Here is a 17,843-nt window from a genome sequence, read left to right as displayed (position 1 = left end):
TCAAGGGAAAAGATGTGAAACACCCAAGAACCAGTTTTACTACTAAGGAAGCATATGTTTTAACCAGGATTTTGTATTCAACATTTGTTTGATTGTACCTATTTAAAACCAATATTCTGCAGGCTTTCTTTGTAATCTGAATCTTTTATGAGATTGAGGCAATAAAGAGATTGAGACAAATTTGTTATGATATATATATACAAAACCTTAATTTTGGAGCGTTTTGTTACATTGGCTTTTTCAGGGGTTGATGACAAAGAACAAGCCAATTGTAATTGTGATCTGAATGCATCAATTCAATTTCAATCCTCCCCCCCCCCCCCAATACACAATATTGCATTCTTAAGAAAATTAGATTATGGTAAACGCCTTGAAATGGGTTCAGAATAAACTCCTTGCTGGGTCTCTAATGACACTGGGCGGGTTTTGTATTTAGGCAAATATTCAGAAGAGTTTCCCCAGCTGCGGATTAAAAGGACAGCATCCTTCAGAGAATCCCCTGAATGGAAAATTAGTCCTACCCGGCCAGACAAAGAAAATTAATCGTACCGGGCCACACAAAGTGATCATGCCATCGCTTGATCTCAGCCTTTCGTGGATTCCGCTCAGGCAAAGACCAAGTTTCACGCCTTGCTTCGTTGTGTGTCCCCCCCCCCCGCCCCCATAAGTTGCCCCAAAGAATAATAGACGGAATGCTCGGCACCACCTCCCTCTAGGACCCGGGTGAAAACCTGAAGCCGGGAAGGGGCAGAATGCAGCTCACTGCGCAATGCACACGATTTCATACTTCAGCATCTTGGAAACCTGGGAGACCCACAGCAGCGGCCACACCGATCCAAGAGGGGGCGTGGAGAGGCGAGTCGTTGAGTCGCTTCCAGGAGCCGAGCCAAGCCGCTGCAGCTGGCCGCGCGGAGCCCTTCTTCCTGCCTTCATCCTTCTTTCTTTCTTCGCTCCTCGCATCTCTTTTTAAATCGGAGAGAGAGAGAGAGAGAGATGGCTTCGCCCAGGGTCTGACCGGCCAGCCAAGCCAGCAGCCGCCTGTATATTAAATGCACATCTGCTATGTGGATGCTGCATTTACTTGCTGGCCTTGGATCAGAACTGTTCGTGTATTGATCGGGCGAAGGTTAAAAGCCCTCCAATTTTTGTTTTTGGGGGGTTTTCCCTTCACCCACGCCCACACCCTCCAGCTTGAAGCTCCCCTAGAGGGAGAGAGGGAGGGAGGGAGGACCTAGAGAGGTTTGCAGGCAAAGTTGCGAGTCACCAGGGAGGGGGGTCGCGGGGGCGATGCCGTGTGAGCCCGAGCTGCTGCAGCGGCAGGAGAGAGAGGGCTCTTCAGGAACGAGAAGGGGCCGAGCCCCGTGGGCAGCTGCTGCAACAGAAGCTACGTCCGACTGAAGGAGGAGGAGGAGGAGGAAGGGAGCACGGCGGAGTGGAAGCATCATGAATCCTGTGAGGCGTCGGGCGCTGCGGCTGCTTCTGGCCTGGGGTGAGCCTTTTCTCATTTCCCGGGGGGGGGGGGTCCTTCCTAAAAAAAAAACGGGGCGTGGGGTGTTTTCAGCCCGCGTGCAGGCTCGATCCTGGAGGAGGAGGAGGAGGGTCGCTCGGAGGCCAGCCACTCCGAGGCGTCCTGGACAAAGAGGCAGGCAGCGTCGCGGAGCTGGGAACGGGGCTCCGGGCTGCCGTCTTGCCGCCGCCTATGGAGTCCAGGAGCGGCGCGAAGTGGGAGGGTTCCAGCCGTCCCCTGCGGGAGTTGGGCCGGTTTTAGCCACTGCCGCCGCCGCCGCTCTCCTTGCTCGCTCGCCCCGCGTTGGGCTCCTTTAAGGCGCGAACGGGAGAGAGAGCGATCTGTTCGGCTGAGGTGGGAGCCCGATGGGATCCTGAGGCTTTCTTGTCAGGTGGGAGGAAGAGGAGCCCACCAGGAGGAAGGACGGACAAAAAAAGGCATTTCTTTTCCTGAAGGGTTTCTCTAGGATGTCACCTCAGGATTGTAAGAAGTTACTTTCCTCCTGGCTGCGTCAGTCAATGAGACGCTGCTTGCTGAGGTTCCCCCCCACCCCCCGAAAACTCTTCTTTATTCTATTCAGGAGGCATAAAACCAAAAAAGAGCCAACCTCATTGGTACCCTAACACGTTTTATGCCCAATATGGTTGGATTAGGGTTCAGTGTCTCAACCAAATCCAGAAAGCTGACGTTCCTGAATAAATCATTGGAAAAGCAACGTCGTGGGAACACAACCTATGATGACATAGGCTTAAAAAACTTCTTTTAATACATTATGCTAAGTTATGGCTTGTTTCGCCACAGCGGCTAGATTTGCTCAACGTGCTAAGGTGGAAAGCAGGGTTTCTAAATGACACCGGTTCACACAGAGCATTGGGCAAAAGTTTCAGGAAAAGTGGCATCCACATAGATTTTTATGGCATTGATGCCAATAAATAGGGAAGATTTAACCGAATAAGTAGAAGTAACACAGAATCATTTAGATAATCAAGTGTGCATCCTGGGCTTAAAATTAGCCAGATTTGAATAAACTATGAACAGTTAAGAATAAGATCTGTTGGCAGGAGAAGCTAAGGGTGAACGGAGCTCAAGATGGGGGCGTTCTTAAAGGATATACTAAAAGCACACTTACAAATACTTAATTTCAGTGAGGGAAAAATGGAGGCAGCACAAGCCAGTGGGTCTACCAAAAAGCTTTGTGAAGATCTAAAAATGAAAAGAAGATAGGTCAGAAAAGAAGAGAACAGATGGTAGATTGAAACTGTAGTGCTGGCAATAAGCAAACAAATGCTCAGAATGAGCTGACAAATGCAAGGGAAAATAAGAATGATATTTTTTTAAAAAGACTTCTTCGGTTTCATTTATGTATCCTAGATATCTGGTAGAAGAGGAAAAAGAGGGGAAAGAAGATGGAGCAAATTACAGATTGGCGTCTGGGAGGATCCTAAAACAGATCATAAAAAGATCTATCTTTAACACTTTTGAATATTTTGCAATTGTTACCAAAACTCAGTATAGATTTATCAAAAGCAAATATTGATAGGGTAGCTTTGTCTCATTTCTTTGGTCAAATAATAGATTGTGGGTATGCTTATTGGTGTATTTCAATTGATTGAAACATCCCATGACATATAAATCGATAAGCTAACTCAATGTAGGGTGGATGGCATAACAATTAAATGAATATTAAATGGACACACGCATACATACATCAAGTCAGTGTTGACTCCTGGTGACTGCCTGAATCCTGCAGTTTTCAGAAGTGGTTTTGTAGATATCAGTGCAGATGTCAAACTAATATAAAGTGAGGTGTCACAATGAATTATCCTGGATCCTCAGCTTCATGTTTATTAATGATTTGGATGACTAGAAAGTTTGTCTAATTGGCAGATGTCACAAAACTAGCTGGATTAACTATTATCCTAGAAGACTGAAATAAAACTCAGTGGAATTTAACAGAGACAAGTATGAAGTTCTTGACTGGGAAACAAAGATCAACTACACAAATATAGGATTCATACATATATGATATAGTAGTGATGTTTCTGAAAAAGTTAATTACAAAGAGAATACACTAGGAGCTAGCAATATGATTTGGCTGTGAAAAAGCAAAATGCAATTTTAGGCTGCAACAACAAAAGTATTAATTTCTAGTAATGGGAAGTAAGTGTTCCCCTTGATTCTAGCTTGATCACACTTCATGTCTAGTATTGTATCCACTTTTGGACACCATATTTCAAGAAGGATTCAGAGAAATTGGAACAGGTTCAACGAAAGTCAATGTCTTTCACTGGGAGATCATGTCTTACCTTGAAGGAGCTGGGTGCATTTAGGCTTGTAAAAAGAATGTAAAAGATTGACTGAAGGAATATGATAGTATTCTTCAAATATATGAATGGAGGTCACACAGAAAAAAAAGTCAAAATATGTTTACTTTCCTTCTAGAATAAAGGACTCATAATAATGGATTTCGGGTACTGGATGGCAAATTCCAGCTGAATGTTTGGGAGAGAGTTGTTTTGTTTTTTTTAAGTTTAACAATTTGCTAGTGGAACCGATTTCCCAGATAAATGGTGAACTATGTGTCCAGATGAGGCCTACACAAAAATCTATCTGGTGTACCTTAATTTGTATGCATAAGCAAAACATTTTGGGCATGGAAGAACTGGTTTGGGATGCTCTATATTTGGATCAGAATTCTCTTGCTTTGGGTATTTGCCTGAAATAAGTGCCTTTGGTCAGAGCATGGACCCAAAACACATGTATTCCAAAAAGACATTTTCAGGATAGTGAAAACAGGAAAATGTCAACGTCAGTGGCAATGGTGGAGGTTAAGCAGACACAGAGAAAGGAAGACACTGTGGCAATGATCAGGGGAATGATTTGTAAGCTCCTCTGTGTGCCACTGAATTCATTGAATTCAAGTATGCATATCCAATTGACCAGCCTGTTCCAATGTCTTCCCTTGGCTATCTCCTTTTAGCCACCTCTGCTGCCCATTGTTTGGGATTCAAAATAAGACACATTTCTTATGACATGTATGGCTGTTACTTTGCTGCTTTGAGCAGCGAGTTGGCCCAGTGGCCTTTTTCAAGTCTATGATTCTATGAACCTTGTCTTAAATGAGAGCACATAATGCTATGCCACCTCATCTAATTGTGGTTTATTCATTCTTAAACAAACACTTCTTTAAGGTGATGTGTGATCACATTATTGCTTGTGTGATGTCAGTGTTCCAAGTAATGCTCCCATAGAAAGCAGAACTCTGAGGCAGGGAGATTCCTCAAAGAACAAATTTATTGGATACATCATATTGGCACAACTGGTGAAAACAGACTCTGAAAGTTCCCGTGGTTTTCACCTAATTAAAAGGTCCCCAAGTCATCAGTCGCATGGTCCAATAGAAGTGCTGGCCAGTTGCTTGGTTACTTTGCTCCTCCTCTCCCGACCACCTTGGAATGACCTTGGTTCCCATAGGAAAACTTTTTTATTTTGCTTGCAAAATGTCAGTTAACGACTTCCCCTCCCATCTAGTGGCAGCGCTGAAGCCTCAAAGATGGTCCCAGCCAAGTTCGCTTCAGGGTTGACAATTGTGATTTATTCTTTCTTAAACAAACTACTGCTTATGGTGATGTGTGATCATATTATTACTTGTGTCTGTAAGGTAAAAGCCTTTGTTTGAGACATCTCAATAATCCAGGTTAAGCATTAATAGAAGAGAATATCTATAGCCCAGGGTTGAACTGAGAAGGGCTTGGTGCTCTCTGAGCTTGGTTGTTTGCTAACAATCATTTCATTACCTGACTAGGTAAAATCATCAATGCTAATGAGTCTGGAGTTGCTCTGTGTTAATATACGATAGCTTGTCCTGCCTGCAGTGTTGGGGGTACAGTTTTCTCTTTGGTAGTTCCTTGATTTTCTGTATTATTTTCTGCTTGACTGTCTGGTGTTAATCCCTACTTATCTGGGTGTTGGTTGCTGGACCAAGCTAAATCCAAATCTTATACAAAGCTGAATTCAAAAACACCAGGGAATGCCTGGAAGCTTGGCTGATGAATCAGCCAAAAATAGACACACAAAGACAAACCACATTTACATATCATTTAAATTAAAAAATTAAAAAATTAAAACCAAACAGAACATATCCTCTCTGGCAATCAAAACCCAGATAAGCAGGGATCACCGTATTTTTCAGAGTATAAGACGCACCGGAGTATAAGACACACCAAGGTTTTGAAGAGGCAAATTTTAAAAAAAAGTTTTTGCACTCTGCAAATCTCCCCAAAACGGCCCATTTTTCATGAAAACGAGCCCATTCCCCTCCCCAAAGGCACGAATAGCCTTTAGGAGGCTTGCAGAGTGCTCTTGGGGGGGGACGAGCAAAAAATGGCCCATTTTTACTAAAATGGGCCCGTTTTTCATTTAAAAAAGGGCATGGATAGACTTTAGGAAGCTTATAGAGTGCTCCTGGAGCTGTGGGGGGTAAAATTGAGCAAAAAAGGGGCTGTTTTTCACTTATTTCTGCCCTCCTCAGCCCCCAGGAGCTCTCTAAAAGTTTCCTACAAGCTATGCACGGCCATTTTGATGAAGGGGGCGGGGTTTCGGGAGGCAAAAAATGCTGTATTCAGTGTATAAGAAGCACCCAGATTTTCAGCCTCTTTTTGGGGTGAAAAGTGTGTGTCTTATACTCCGAAAAATACGGGTAATACCAGAAAAATAATCAAGCAGAAAATAATGCTTTAATTAAGGAACTACCAAGGAGAAAACCACACCCGCCACCAACAGCTTGACAGGGCAAGCTATTGTATATAAACAGGGAACAAACTGTACATTCACACTGATGTTGTTACCTAGTTGGGTAGTGAAACGTCTGCAAGCAAACAACCAAACCTAAAGAGTACCAAGGGCTCCATGATTTAAGCTTTATTGTACAGTGGGAAAAGGAAATCATAATCACTGTATTTGTTTTACATATTTGTTTCTTATGGTGGAGAAGTTAAAATTTTGCCTGTCTGTCTTTTGTGTTATTCTTCCTGCAAAGAATAACACCTCCGTCTATCAAAAATACTTGTTGAAATACTTATCAACTTTCAGCAGTTTGAAATTTAAGGGTTATTCTCAGGGGTGGGCTTCAAAATTTTTAGCAAAGGGTTCTCTGCCCAGTTGCTGGATGGGCATGGCCATGTTGGGTGTGGCCTAGTCAGCCTCCTGAACCATGGGCAGGGGGCATTTTTGCCCTCCCCAGGCTCCAGAGGCTTTCATCGAGCCTCTGGGAGAGCAAAAATGGCCTCCCCAGGCTCCGGAGGCCCTCTGGAGGCTGGGAATGGGCCTGTTTCTGGACTTCCTGAACATCCGATAGGCCTGTTTTTCACCCTTCCCGAGCCTCCGCGCACGCCCTGCACTTACCTGCATCCAAAATGGGCCACGTGGGGACTCCTGGGACAGGCAGGGTGGAATGGATGGGGCCATCCCGGAGTGGGATTCTCCAAACTGCACAAAATCTTAGCTAGAGGTTCTCCCAAAACCTGCAAACCAACCCCTGGTTATTCTATATATTATATGTCTCTGGTCCTATAGGTAGTTCTCGCTTAAGCAACCAAAATTGGGATGGGCAAATCTCTTGTTAAATAATACAGTCGATAAGCAAAACATGACAAACTTAAGCCATCCCTTCTGCTGCAATCACTACTTGAATCACTTGCAGTGGTTAAGCGAGACATCATGTGACCAGGACCTGCAATTTGATTGCCAACTTCTCTATTGAAGGTTTGTCAAAAGGCTGTTGTGAAGCTTCCGAATGTCAGTCATGTGACTGTGTGGACTGAGTCATAAAGTTACTTTTTCAGCACTGTCATCACTTCATTGCTAAACAGGGCAGTTGTCAAGCACGTTTTACCTACATATATTACCTGACTGCAAGGTGCAGTAAATTACAGCAAATTGGAAAATCATAATGGTGTGTAGCCATATCATATAATGTTGGAACACCCAAAATTGTATTGGTACATACTTGAACCTATGTCTCAATTTCAGTATTAATGTAGTCAAATTTGGTCTCCAGTGTTGCTTGCCTGTCAAGACTGTTTAATGTTTATGTATTTCAATTTATATTCATTTTTTTGGTGTGGAATATACTAATTTACCTTAGAAACAATGAAAGAAAATCTGTAGCTCACTTTCCTATACCATGGTTGAACTGGAATTGCTGCTTTACTTCTGTCTAGGAAATTGTATAATTTTGTACCACAGTGAGAAAATTCTAACCCCTGGTTTCTCTTCTATTTCAAGATATCTTGATTGCTTATAACACCTTTTCAAGAAAAAAAAATAGTGTAATTGACCCTTCTTTTAACAAAAATGTCTGAGCAAACAACCTCAATTTATAATCTTAATGAGCTATGCACGATTTTAGTTTTAAACATTTTTAAACAGTTCCTTTAACAAATTTATGGGTGATATACTTGGAAAGATGCAAATTGGCCATTCTGGTGATCATATGACTTAAACTACTTTTATCTACAGTATAATCTCCTTCTTAATTTCCTATGTTTCTGAAGGAACAAATCTGTAGAGAAATAACTACGTATATACGTTGGAAATTAGCTCTAAGATACTCCACTTTAATGTTAAACATTAGGGACTCAGCCCTCTGTAGATGACAGTCATAGTCTAACTTGAAACCTTCTCCCAGATATTTGGAAGTTCTTAGACAAAGTATTCTGTACTAAAGCATAGATACTCTGATTTATTATTGCTGTATTATCAATATCTCTTTTTTTAAAATGGTGAGATAGTAGTAGACCCATAGATAGATAGATACATAGAATCATAGGACCGCAAGGACCTTGGAGGTCTTCTAGTCCAGTCTCCTGCTCAAGGCAGAAGACATTATAACATCCTGGTCAAATGGCTATCTAGTCTATTTGTGATGGGTGATGGAACATACACAATTTCTGGAGGCAAGCTATTCCATTGATTAATTGTTCTCACAGTCAGAAATTTTCTCCTTACTTCTAAGTAGGATCTCTCTTTAACAAGCTTCTACCCATCACTTCTTGTCCTACCCGCTGATGTTTTGGAGAATACGTTGATCCCTTCTTCTTTGTGACAGCTCCTCAAGTACTGGAAGAGACTTATCATGTCTCTCCCTCATCCTTCTCTTCAATGGGCTAGACTTATATACAATAGAACCTCTGGTCACAACCATAATTTGTTCCATAACTTTGGTTGCAAACCGATTTGGCCATGACCCAAACCTAATTTTCGAAATTTGGCGCTTACAGAAAAAATGGTGCGGAAGGGGAAATCGGCTGCAGGGAAAAAAATTGTGCATCTTTTGGTCGGACCCGATTTGGTCGTAGTCAGAACCGTTCATGACCAGAGATTCTACTGTAGCTCCTTTCACTGTTCACCACGATTTGAGGCTGATTCTTGTCATGATCATGGAAGGGTATATACTTTCCTGGGATGTCAGAGCAGATTAATCCCAAATCTAATCCCTTTAATTTGGGTTGGATGACAGGCCCTCTCTCATCCCTAGCCAGCATGAATAATTTCAAATATATCTAATCTCTGAAATGTGTTTGAGCTCAGTTTGGTAGTTAGGCTGTTGGTTTGAGCTCCAAGCTTGGCAATTTGGTTGCAAACGTTTCATCACCGTTCAAGGAGACATTGTAAGTATGTTTTGAGTCTATCAGAACACTGGTCTTTAGATACCTTTTTATGAGATGCAAATGAGTCTGATCAGACCATGACTCAGAAATATCCAAACAAACAACAGTCAGACTAATTTTGCATTTCATAAAAACATATTTTAAAACCTGTGTTCTGACAGACGAGCACAACTCAAAATGTACTGATGATATCTCTTTGAATGGTAATTAAACGTTTGCAACTAAATTGCCAAGCTTGGAGCTCAAACCAATAGCATATCTAATATCTGTTCCATACCATTTTGTGAAAGGCTCTTCCAGACTATAAAGTTGGAACTGTAAGAAAGATTTTTTGGATACACATTTAAGTCAGTCCAAGGATTAAACCCAAGTTTCAGAACTCAGCTTAGGTCAGGTAAGGTTTAGACTTCCTTCAATGGATTATAACCTTTATATACAGTACTCTCTTTGTGGGTCCAGGTTTGTAAAGTAGAGGTACCATTGACCTTTCTCAGTAAACTTTTGCAAAGATAAATGAGGACATGAAATGAAAGGCACTTTCCAGGCTCAAACTACAGGGACTATGAAACCATAAACTATTTCTGGTGAAACTATTTTGCTGCATAGTTTCTTTATATTGGAGTTTAAAGGCAGACTCTGAAAATGGCCTCTGGGAAGTTTCTCAGATAGCTTTATAGAAAAGAATTTCCGTCATCCTTTACTTCTGATTGTCAGGTTTTAGGCTACTGTGGTGAGGCCTCTAATAAAATTAAGTAGATCTTATAAAAATGAAGTATTTTCATGTACAGGAAGAAAAAACAGAGCAACTAAAAGCAGTTGATGATGTGTTGCATAAATGCAAAGTCATCCTTTTCAAATTGCCTACAAATAACTGCAGCCAATGGGTACACCAATAACAGACAAAATGGATACTTTCTTTAAATGGCAGGAAATGCTAAGAGGACAGAGAAAGATGAGGAATTCACAAACAGTCCAGGTTATAATCAAATTCTTATACAAGTGCCGACTCTTACATTTAAAGGAAGACTTCATTTTTTTTAATAGGAAGGGACAAGTAGAAGTCTGAAATCTTCCACAGATGGCTTTCTATTTATAAAGTCTTCCTAAAAACACATCTCCTCCTGTTTATATCTTGACTAGGTTCACAAAACAGGCTAGGACAGATTCACTGAGCACTGGTTTTATTAGCCAATTGGAATAAACTACAGTTGTCTGGCTTCATACAAATACATTAAGCCAGAGAGGCAAACTACGTTATATTTTAACATGCTGTAATGTATAAGCCCAAGGTCAATCTTTAAACTGAAAATTAAAAATACAGTAGTTCCTTTATCCTGGATCCTGAGGATGGCTAGCTCGTTCCAGTTCTTATTTCTTCAGTGGATCTACCAGATGTGGGCACAAAACTCCAATACCTAGATTATCTCGTTTAAAATGAAGGAATAATAGTTATAGTCAAATAAATGATGTACAATGATAGTAACATATACATATATATTTGATTAGATAATATGTGATTTTATATAAATTGTAAGTGAGGACTATGGAAAAGATGCACAAAAACCTTGTAACCAATCGACACACTGTATGTAATTAAAGATGGTTTTATGTTTTATGTTTTGTTTGTCTATGTCTGTCTAAAAATAAAAACTTTTGGGGGAAAAAAAAAGCTCCAGACAACTGCTAGTTCAAAGGGATTCAGATTTTTTCAGAAAAGGAATCCCTGATCAAGACAAGAGTCAAAGCTCTGGTGATTTTAAAAAAAAAGACACTATCCAAGTGAATTTCCATCATTAAATTCTTGCAGAATGGCAATGTTCTACAACACACAACCAGGAAAAACCTTTTAGATGACAATATAGAAAAAATACTAGCTCTCCATTGCCACCTGCATTTTTGTAGCATAGATCTGCTATCTCTACCTGATAATTGTGGCCATAGTCACTCCTGTCCAAATAATTGTCAAACATAACTGCTTCATTGTGACACTATCAAATAAAACTATTAAAATTGTGTGCCCAAATTTCATTTTGGCAAATATAGAAATTGATTCCTTCAAAGTTGTGCTGTTAATTTCGTCATCTGCTAGAGCTAAAATTTATTTTGGCTCTTTTAATTCCCATGGGTCGCCATTTGTAGAGGGATTTCTAGATCCCATAATATTATAGCAATGAGAAATAGCAGACATAATCTGGAGCTTTCTAAATTCTTGATCTAATTAATAACCAATGAAAGTTGTCATAGTTAAAAGGCTTGAATTAGTTTTCCTCTTGGGGTTGTGGGTATCCATGACGGAGCAACGAGGAGCAAAATAAAAAGCATACATGAAGACGTATCTTTGATGACATCACTGTGTGTGCATCATTCTTTAGGGGTCATCGTGGTTTGCTGAAATCACTACTGGATGTGAACTTTCTATTGTAGAGGTCACAAAAGAAACTGGGTTCTCACATTGTGTCATACTCTAATGTCGTTAGTTTTATGGTGCAGTGGCAAACCAAGGCACTTTGATTATAACATGGTCATGGCTTGTCCTGTAAACTCAGCCCTTTGAGTGAATATTGAAGTCACTAAGAGCAGTGCGTGAGAGAATATAGATCTAAATGCATAAGCCTGAATAAGGAAAGCTAATGTAGGAGTTATGGCTCAATAGGGAACCTGAATGGAAAAATGGTGACTTCATGATGTCCTGTAACTAAGGTCCTGTAGTTTGCCAGCCCCTCAGAATGTTTTTTTTTTTACTTCTTCGTTTAGTTTGCAGCCCTGGGATTTTCTAGGATTAAGCAAAATTGCTTAGCTCAGCCAGATGCTACCATCCAGCTGAGCTGTCAGGCTAGGAATTGCTACTTTAGAGCTCTTTCCAATATTGACTGGCAGCAAAGCAGCAGGTGAGATGACCCAGAAAGACTCTGTTTGCAATGTGAGTTGCACCGGGATTAACATTGATCTCCACAGATTTCTTTTGTTAGGTGTATGGTTCAGGGGTGGGTTCCGGCAGGCACTACTGCTGGTTCGTTCATGGGTGTGCGCACTTGTTTTGTGCATACACAGAAGCGAAAAATAAGATGATGGTGCCTACAGCGCCACCCGGAGAATTGGCTCGGGGGCATGGCAGGCCTGGGTCGCTGCCAGTTCCAGCTACCTAGGCTGCCAAACCACTACAGGTTCGCCTGAACCGGTCTGAACTGGTAGGAACCCACCACTGGTCTGGTTGGTTTGTCTATTCTACTGATTTGATCTTCATTTCTTATCCTCTGCTGCCAGAGGTCTTTCCTGGTGGCATTACAGCAAGTGGCCTTTCAAAGTCATCTTGAGACAATTTTGGCGAGAGTTCTTATGATGTTCTGGGTCTGATGTTGACATTGTCTCTTCCTCCTTGTTCTCGAAGTAACAGATTAACTCATCCTCATTAGAGTCCTAAGATTTCATCAATAAATAAAAAATAAATCCTATATTTAAAGGAGGTGAGCTGCATATGCGTGCACTTCATAGTTGAAAAAAAATTGGACACATCATAGTAATAATTCCATCTATACAGGTGGATAGAGTTGGGTAACATTCCTCTAAACGTCCTTCCTTTCTTTCCACAGATAATTCTAACATATTTATAGTCATGTGAGTTTTCAACAAGTCTCTGCGTGATTATCCCCTATGCTACATCCTGAATCATTAACTAGCATTTGCTTCCCCTCTTGGTTACAAGCTCAGAAAATATTTAGGGCTCTTGGGAATGGAGGTGTGCTAATATCCCTGTGGGGAGTCTCTCTTTCCCTGCTTGGACTTTATCAGAAGAATGCTGGCCTTTTACCTATGTTCTCTGCAGTCCTAATAAGAACTGATTGCTCTGCTGGGCTTCCTTATCGTGCATTCAGAATGTTTTACCATTAAATTAGAGACAGTCAGCAAAAGGAGGGAGGCAGAGAAAGGGGTTGCAAGAGAAGTACAAGATAGAGATGCTTTGCTGTAATCCTGGAGTAACAGACAGCGGAGTTCTGTGTGGCATCCGACCTTTCTTTGTGTGCACAAGGAAAGTCACTGACATCGGCCCATCTTGCTTTAAATTTGGGAGGAGTCTCCCATGGGTGCTATGATAGATACTTTTTCACCCTGTTGCTTGCGAGTGTGCATGTCACTCCTCAAAGGAGCACTGGCACTGTTACAAAAATGATATAAGCATATATTTATCCACACCATACAATTTCTCTGTCAAGACAAATAACTTACGATGCTTCTGCTTTGACTGCAGAAAGGAAGGTAGCAAATTATGGAGCTGGGAAGTTTGTGCTGAGTCACAGATTTGAGAGGGTGAAGTTGCAATGTGCTGTGAAAAGTATTAACGGGAAAAGACTGCCCAACATATTCCAATATGTCCTCAATATCCTTGTAATAACAATGGTTTCCCCCTGGAATGTCATCTTTGCCTCTAGGGAAGAGGGTGTTGTAAGCAGTTTTCACCCCATCAGATCGTCTCTTTTATTGCTCCGATATTCTGTGTGTCTCCTTGTCAGCTCTAAAGCAGGGATTGAAATGAATCTCTTCCCGCCTCTGCTTTCTTTCTATACAAAAGCAAAGAGATAATAGCAGAGGAACAGCAACAGTGGGTTGGCAAATCATTTGTTTTTAGCACTAATTCTGGGTCAGTTTTTCATCCATCTGGCAGTAAAAGAACAAGAACAGTTTTATCTGATCAGGATAAAATTCTGTCTGCAGAGAATAACTTGTGGTACTGCGGCTGGGCCACGGGTGTCCAGTAGACTGAGTGACCACAGGGACCTCATCATGGGAGCACTACTTTTGTGTCCATATGTTAGGTTGCCTTACATGAGTATGTAAGTTGCAGCATTTGTGTAATTACATCATAGTGCATGTAACATTTAGATGTCATTCCAGTTTTCTGAAGATGCTGATGGATATCGCAAATACTTTCAGATAGTTATCTTGGGTGATAACTAGAGGCATTGTACCACTGAGATATTGTCTGATATTACTTCTAATCAAACTTGACAAACAACCTCCACAACGTTGCCTAACACTTTCAAAAGCAACCCCAGTGTTGTAGGCAATGGATCCCATACGTTGATTATGCTTTTTGTGTAGATACTTTTCCCTTGTAGGTAATGGGCTTTGTGCCACTGTGCCAGGCAGCTTCTTCAAATCCAATTGAAGTCTCCTTACATTGTTTTGATGCACATACCCTAGTTAGACTAAAACATTGCACTGCATCTTAGTCTAGTTTCTCAAAGCCAAGATGATTCGATTCACACATTGCACTGAACCACAAATTGCAATTTGCAACCTATATTAAATCAAAATGAAACAAACCATATTAAAGTTTGATGCAACTTGTAAACCCAACCATGTTCTCTTTTCTAAACTGTCACATATCCAAATTGCCTAGTAACTATGGCCAAGTTCACACCTAGCCATAACTGGAGAAACAAGTGGAGCAAGTGATATTTGAGCATACTTGTTCCAGCTTCTGCCAATCTAGCAGTTCGAAAGCATTTTAAAATGCAAGTAGAAAAATAGGAACCACCTTGGTGGGAAGATAACAGCGTTCCATCTGCCTTCCGTGTTTAGTCATGCCGACCACATAACCACGGAGAGGTCTTCAGACAGAGCTGGCTCTTTGGCTTTGAAACGGAGATGAGCACCGCCCCCTATAGTCAGGAACAACTAGCACATACGTGTGAGGGGAACCTTTACCTTTATGTAACATTGGGATTTGTGTCCCCATTGCTTGCTGCCTAATAGCAGTCAACCATAATAAATGCTCTGTTCTCAGATTATGGATAAGTGAAAGAGGAGTCTGATTATGGATGTAATCATAGAACTCAAGTAGTCTTGCATTATGTAGTAAGAGACTAACCTAGTCTCTTCAATCTTGAAATTTGAGAGGAAAAAATACAGACAGTTCAAGAAGGTCACAAAAAGATGTAGCTAGAGCATAGGCAAGGTTCAAACCAAGTTCTATGACATCCTTCCAACCCTTACATTTTAGTGTTCTAGGAAGTTCAGGAGGACAAAGCCAGATTTGTTTCCAGATGATAGGTATAGGCCTGGGGTGGCGAACCTATGGCACGTGTGCCACAGGTGGCACGCGGAGCCATTTGTCAGGGCACGTGAGGCATTTTCCTGTCAGCTGGCCAGCACACATGTGCATGCTGGCCAGCTGACTTCGCCCTTCTTTTGAGGCCATTTTTCGCCCTCCCCAGGCTCCAGAGGCTTTATAGGAGCCTGGGGAGGGTGAAAATAGCCTCCCCTACCCGCTGGAGGCCCTCTGGAGGCTTCAGGAGCTTCCCTGAAGCCTCCAGAGAGCAAAAAGCCAGCCCCACGGGCAACCGGAAGTTCATGAACAGACTTCCGGTTTGCTCGTAGGGTTGTTTTTTGCTCTCCAGAGCCCCGAAAGGCTCCAGAGGGCTAAAACTGGCTTCACGAGCAAACCAGAAGTCTATTCATGAACTTCCGGTTTGCCCATACGGCCAGTTTTTTGTGCTCCGGAGGCTTCAGGGAAGCTCCTGAAGCCTCCGGGGTGCCTCCAGGGGGGGAGCTGTTTTTGCCCTCTCCAGGCTCCTATAAAGCTTCTGGAGGGTGTGGAGGGCGAAAAAAGCATGCCAAAAATGGGGGAAGGGGAGCATTGGTCATGCGCACATGCATGCTGGGCTCGTGCACGTTGCATTTTGGGTGTGGCATGCCCATGCACGACCCCCCTGTTCTGCCCCCGCTTTTGGCACACGAGCCAAAAAAAGGTTCGCCATCACTGGTATAGGCCAAACAGTTACAGATGTATTTTCAGCAGTCTGATTAACCAAGTGTTTTGTTATGCTTATAACAGTTTTCAATTTCCCCCCCTAAAATTACCAGTTCTTGAGGAGGTCATTTTGCCAGGAGTCCCAATTCATTGACCAGGATGTCTGCCTTCTTCTATTCTCTGAGTCTTAATGCTTAATGGAGGCAATAGTCTTAAAGTTAAGAACTTGTTTTAGGATTAGTAAGTACAATAGCCAGTAATGTGACTCTGTAGGTAACAGAGAATCTCCAGCAGGGGTGGGTTTCTGCCAGCGTTACTGCCAGTTTGGTCCGCGTGCGTGCACAGTTGCCTGTAAATAGCTCTGTGCCAGAGGTGGGTTCTTACCAGTTCAGACCAGTTCGGCCGAGTAGGTCGTAACTCAGCCTGTGACACCCCTGAACTGGTTCTATCGGCGGTGCCATAGGCGCCTCCATCTTGTTTTTTGCTTCTGTGCATGTGCAAAACATTTTAAATGTCAAAAAAAAGCTATGCCGCAGTGACCGGGGAACCGGTTTGGGGGCATGGCGAGCCTGCCATCCCTGGCAGTTCAGCAACCCAGTCACAATTTCCAATACCGGTTTGCCCAAACCGGTGCGAACCAGTAGCAACCAGCTTTGATGTCCAGTGCTTTCATCTTCTGATACGTTCTTCAAAAAGAACTTATCCTGGGTAGCAATGACAAAACAGTTTTGTTTGGTTTTAACATAGCGGATTGTGTGACTGTATCCAATTGTTACTTAACTGGCAAGTTGATTTGATCGGTTATGTGCCACCAAGTCATCTCTGACTGCTAGTGACCACATATATTTTCTCCATAACGATGTATTCTTAACTTGGTCTTTCAGGACTTCCTACGGTCCGCTTGTCACCTCTACGTCCATCCACTTTGCTGCTGACCATCCCTTCTCTTTCATTCCTCTTTTCCCAGAATTAATTGTTTAAAAACTGTATGCTTTATTGTGATTTGTAAACTCAGTTTTTGCAATATATCTGTATTTTTCGGAGTATAAGATGCACCTTTTTCCCTCAAAAAAGAGGCTGAAAATCTGGGTGCATCTTATACAATGATTTTTTTGTGTCCCGAAACCCTGCCCCCTTCACCAAAATGGCCGTGAATAGCCTTATGGAGGCTTTCAGAGAGCTCATGGGGGCTGGGAAGGGCAGAAATGAACAAAAAACAGGCCATTTTTGCTCAATTTCGCCCCCCCCCTGCCTCCAAGATCACTCTTTAAGCCTCCAAAAGGCTATCCATGCCCTTTTTTTGACAAAAAACGGCCCTTTTCACAAAATGGGGGCCCCAGGAGCATCTACAAGCCTTCTAAACAAAATACCCCAGGATCACGGTGGCGGGGACAGCAACTCCTTCCACTGCATTGTGGAGAAGAGCCACGCTGTGCAGGAGACTCCTCAGCGCTAGACTCAGGTCAGCGCGAGCCACGGTCCCCTTCATGGCTCAGGAAGGAGGGGAATGGGACCGCGTTTCACGCTGACCTGAGTCTAGTGCTAAGGAGTCTCCTGCACAAGGTGGCTCTTCTCCACAGCGCAGCGGAAGGAGTTGCTGTCCCTGCCACCATGATCCTGGGGTATTTTGTTTGCACGCGCAAGAGAGAAATTAGAGAAAGAAGGGGGAGAGAGAAATGAAAGAGAGCTGAAGGGAGAGAATGAGAGAGAGAGAAAAGAGAGGGAAACAAATCGGGGAAAGAAAGGAAGAGAAAAGAAAGAAAGAAAGAAAGAAAGAAAGAAAGAAAGAAAGAAAGAAAGAAAGAAAGAAAGAAAGAAAGAAAGAAAGAAAGAAAGAAAGAAAGAAAGAAAGAAAGAAAGAAAGAAAGAAAGAAACTAACTTTCTCAGATCTATGACGAAAGCAATGGCAAGCTA

General features: G+C 42.2%; 1 protein-coding gene across 2 annotated transcripts in view; it reads left to right on the top strand.

Annotated features, from left to right (window-relative positions):
- The first annotated feature begins 701 nt into the window (after positions 1-701).
- PODXL2 (podocalyxin like 2) overlaps positions 702-17,843 on the top strand; it is a 66,213-nt gene continuing 49,071 nt past the window's right edge. For both annotated transcript variants that reach the window (XM_081957671.1, XM_081957672.1), the window contains exon 1: positions 702-1,489. In XM_081957671.1, the coding sequence (XP_081813797.1) occupies positions 1,444-1,489 (46 nt within the window). In that variant the 5' untranslated portion in view covers positions 702-1,443. The remainder of the gene's footprint in view (positions 1,490-17,843) is intronic.

The sequence above is a fragment of the Natrix helvetica genome, assembly GCF_964273705.1.
Source record: "Natrix helvetica genome assembly, chromosome: 1".
NCBI classification, from domain to species: Eukaryota; Metazoa; Chordata; class Lepidosauria; order Squamata; family Natricidae; genus Natrix; species Natrix helvetica.
Note: the sequence above shows the minus strand (reverse complement) of the source record. Positions and strands in the feature narration are given on the sequence as shown.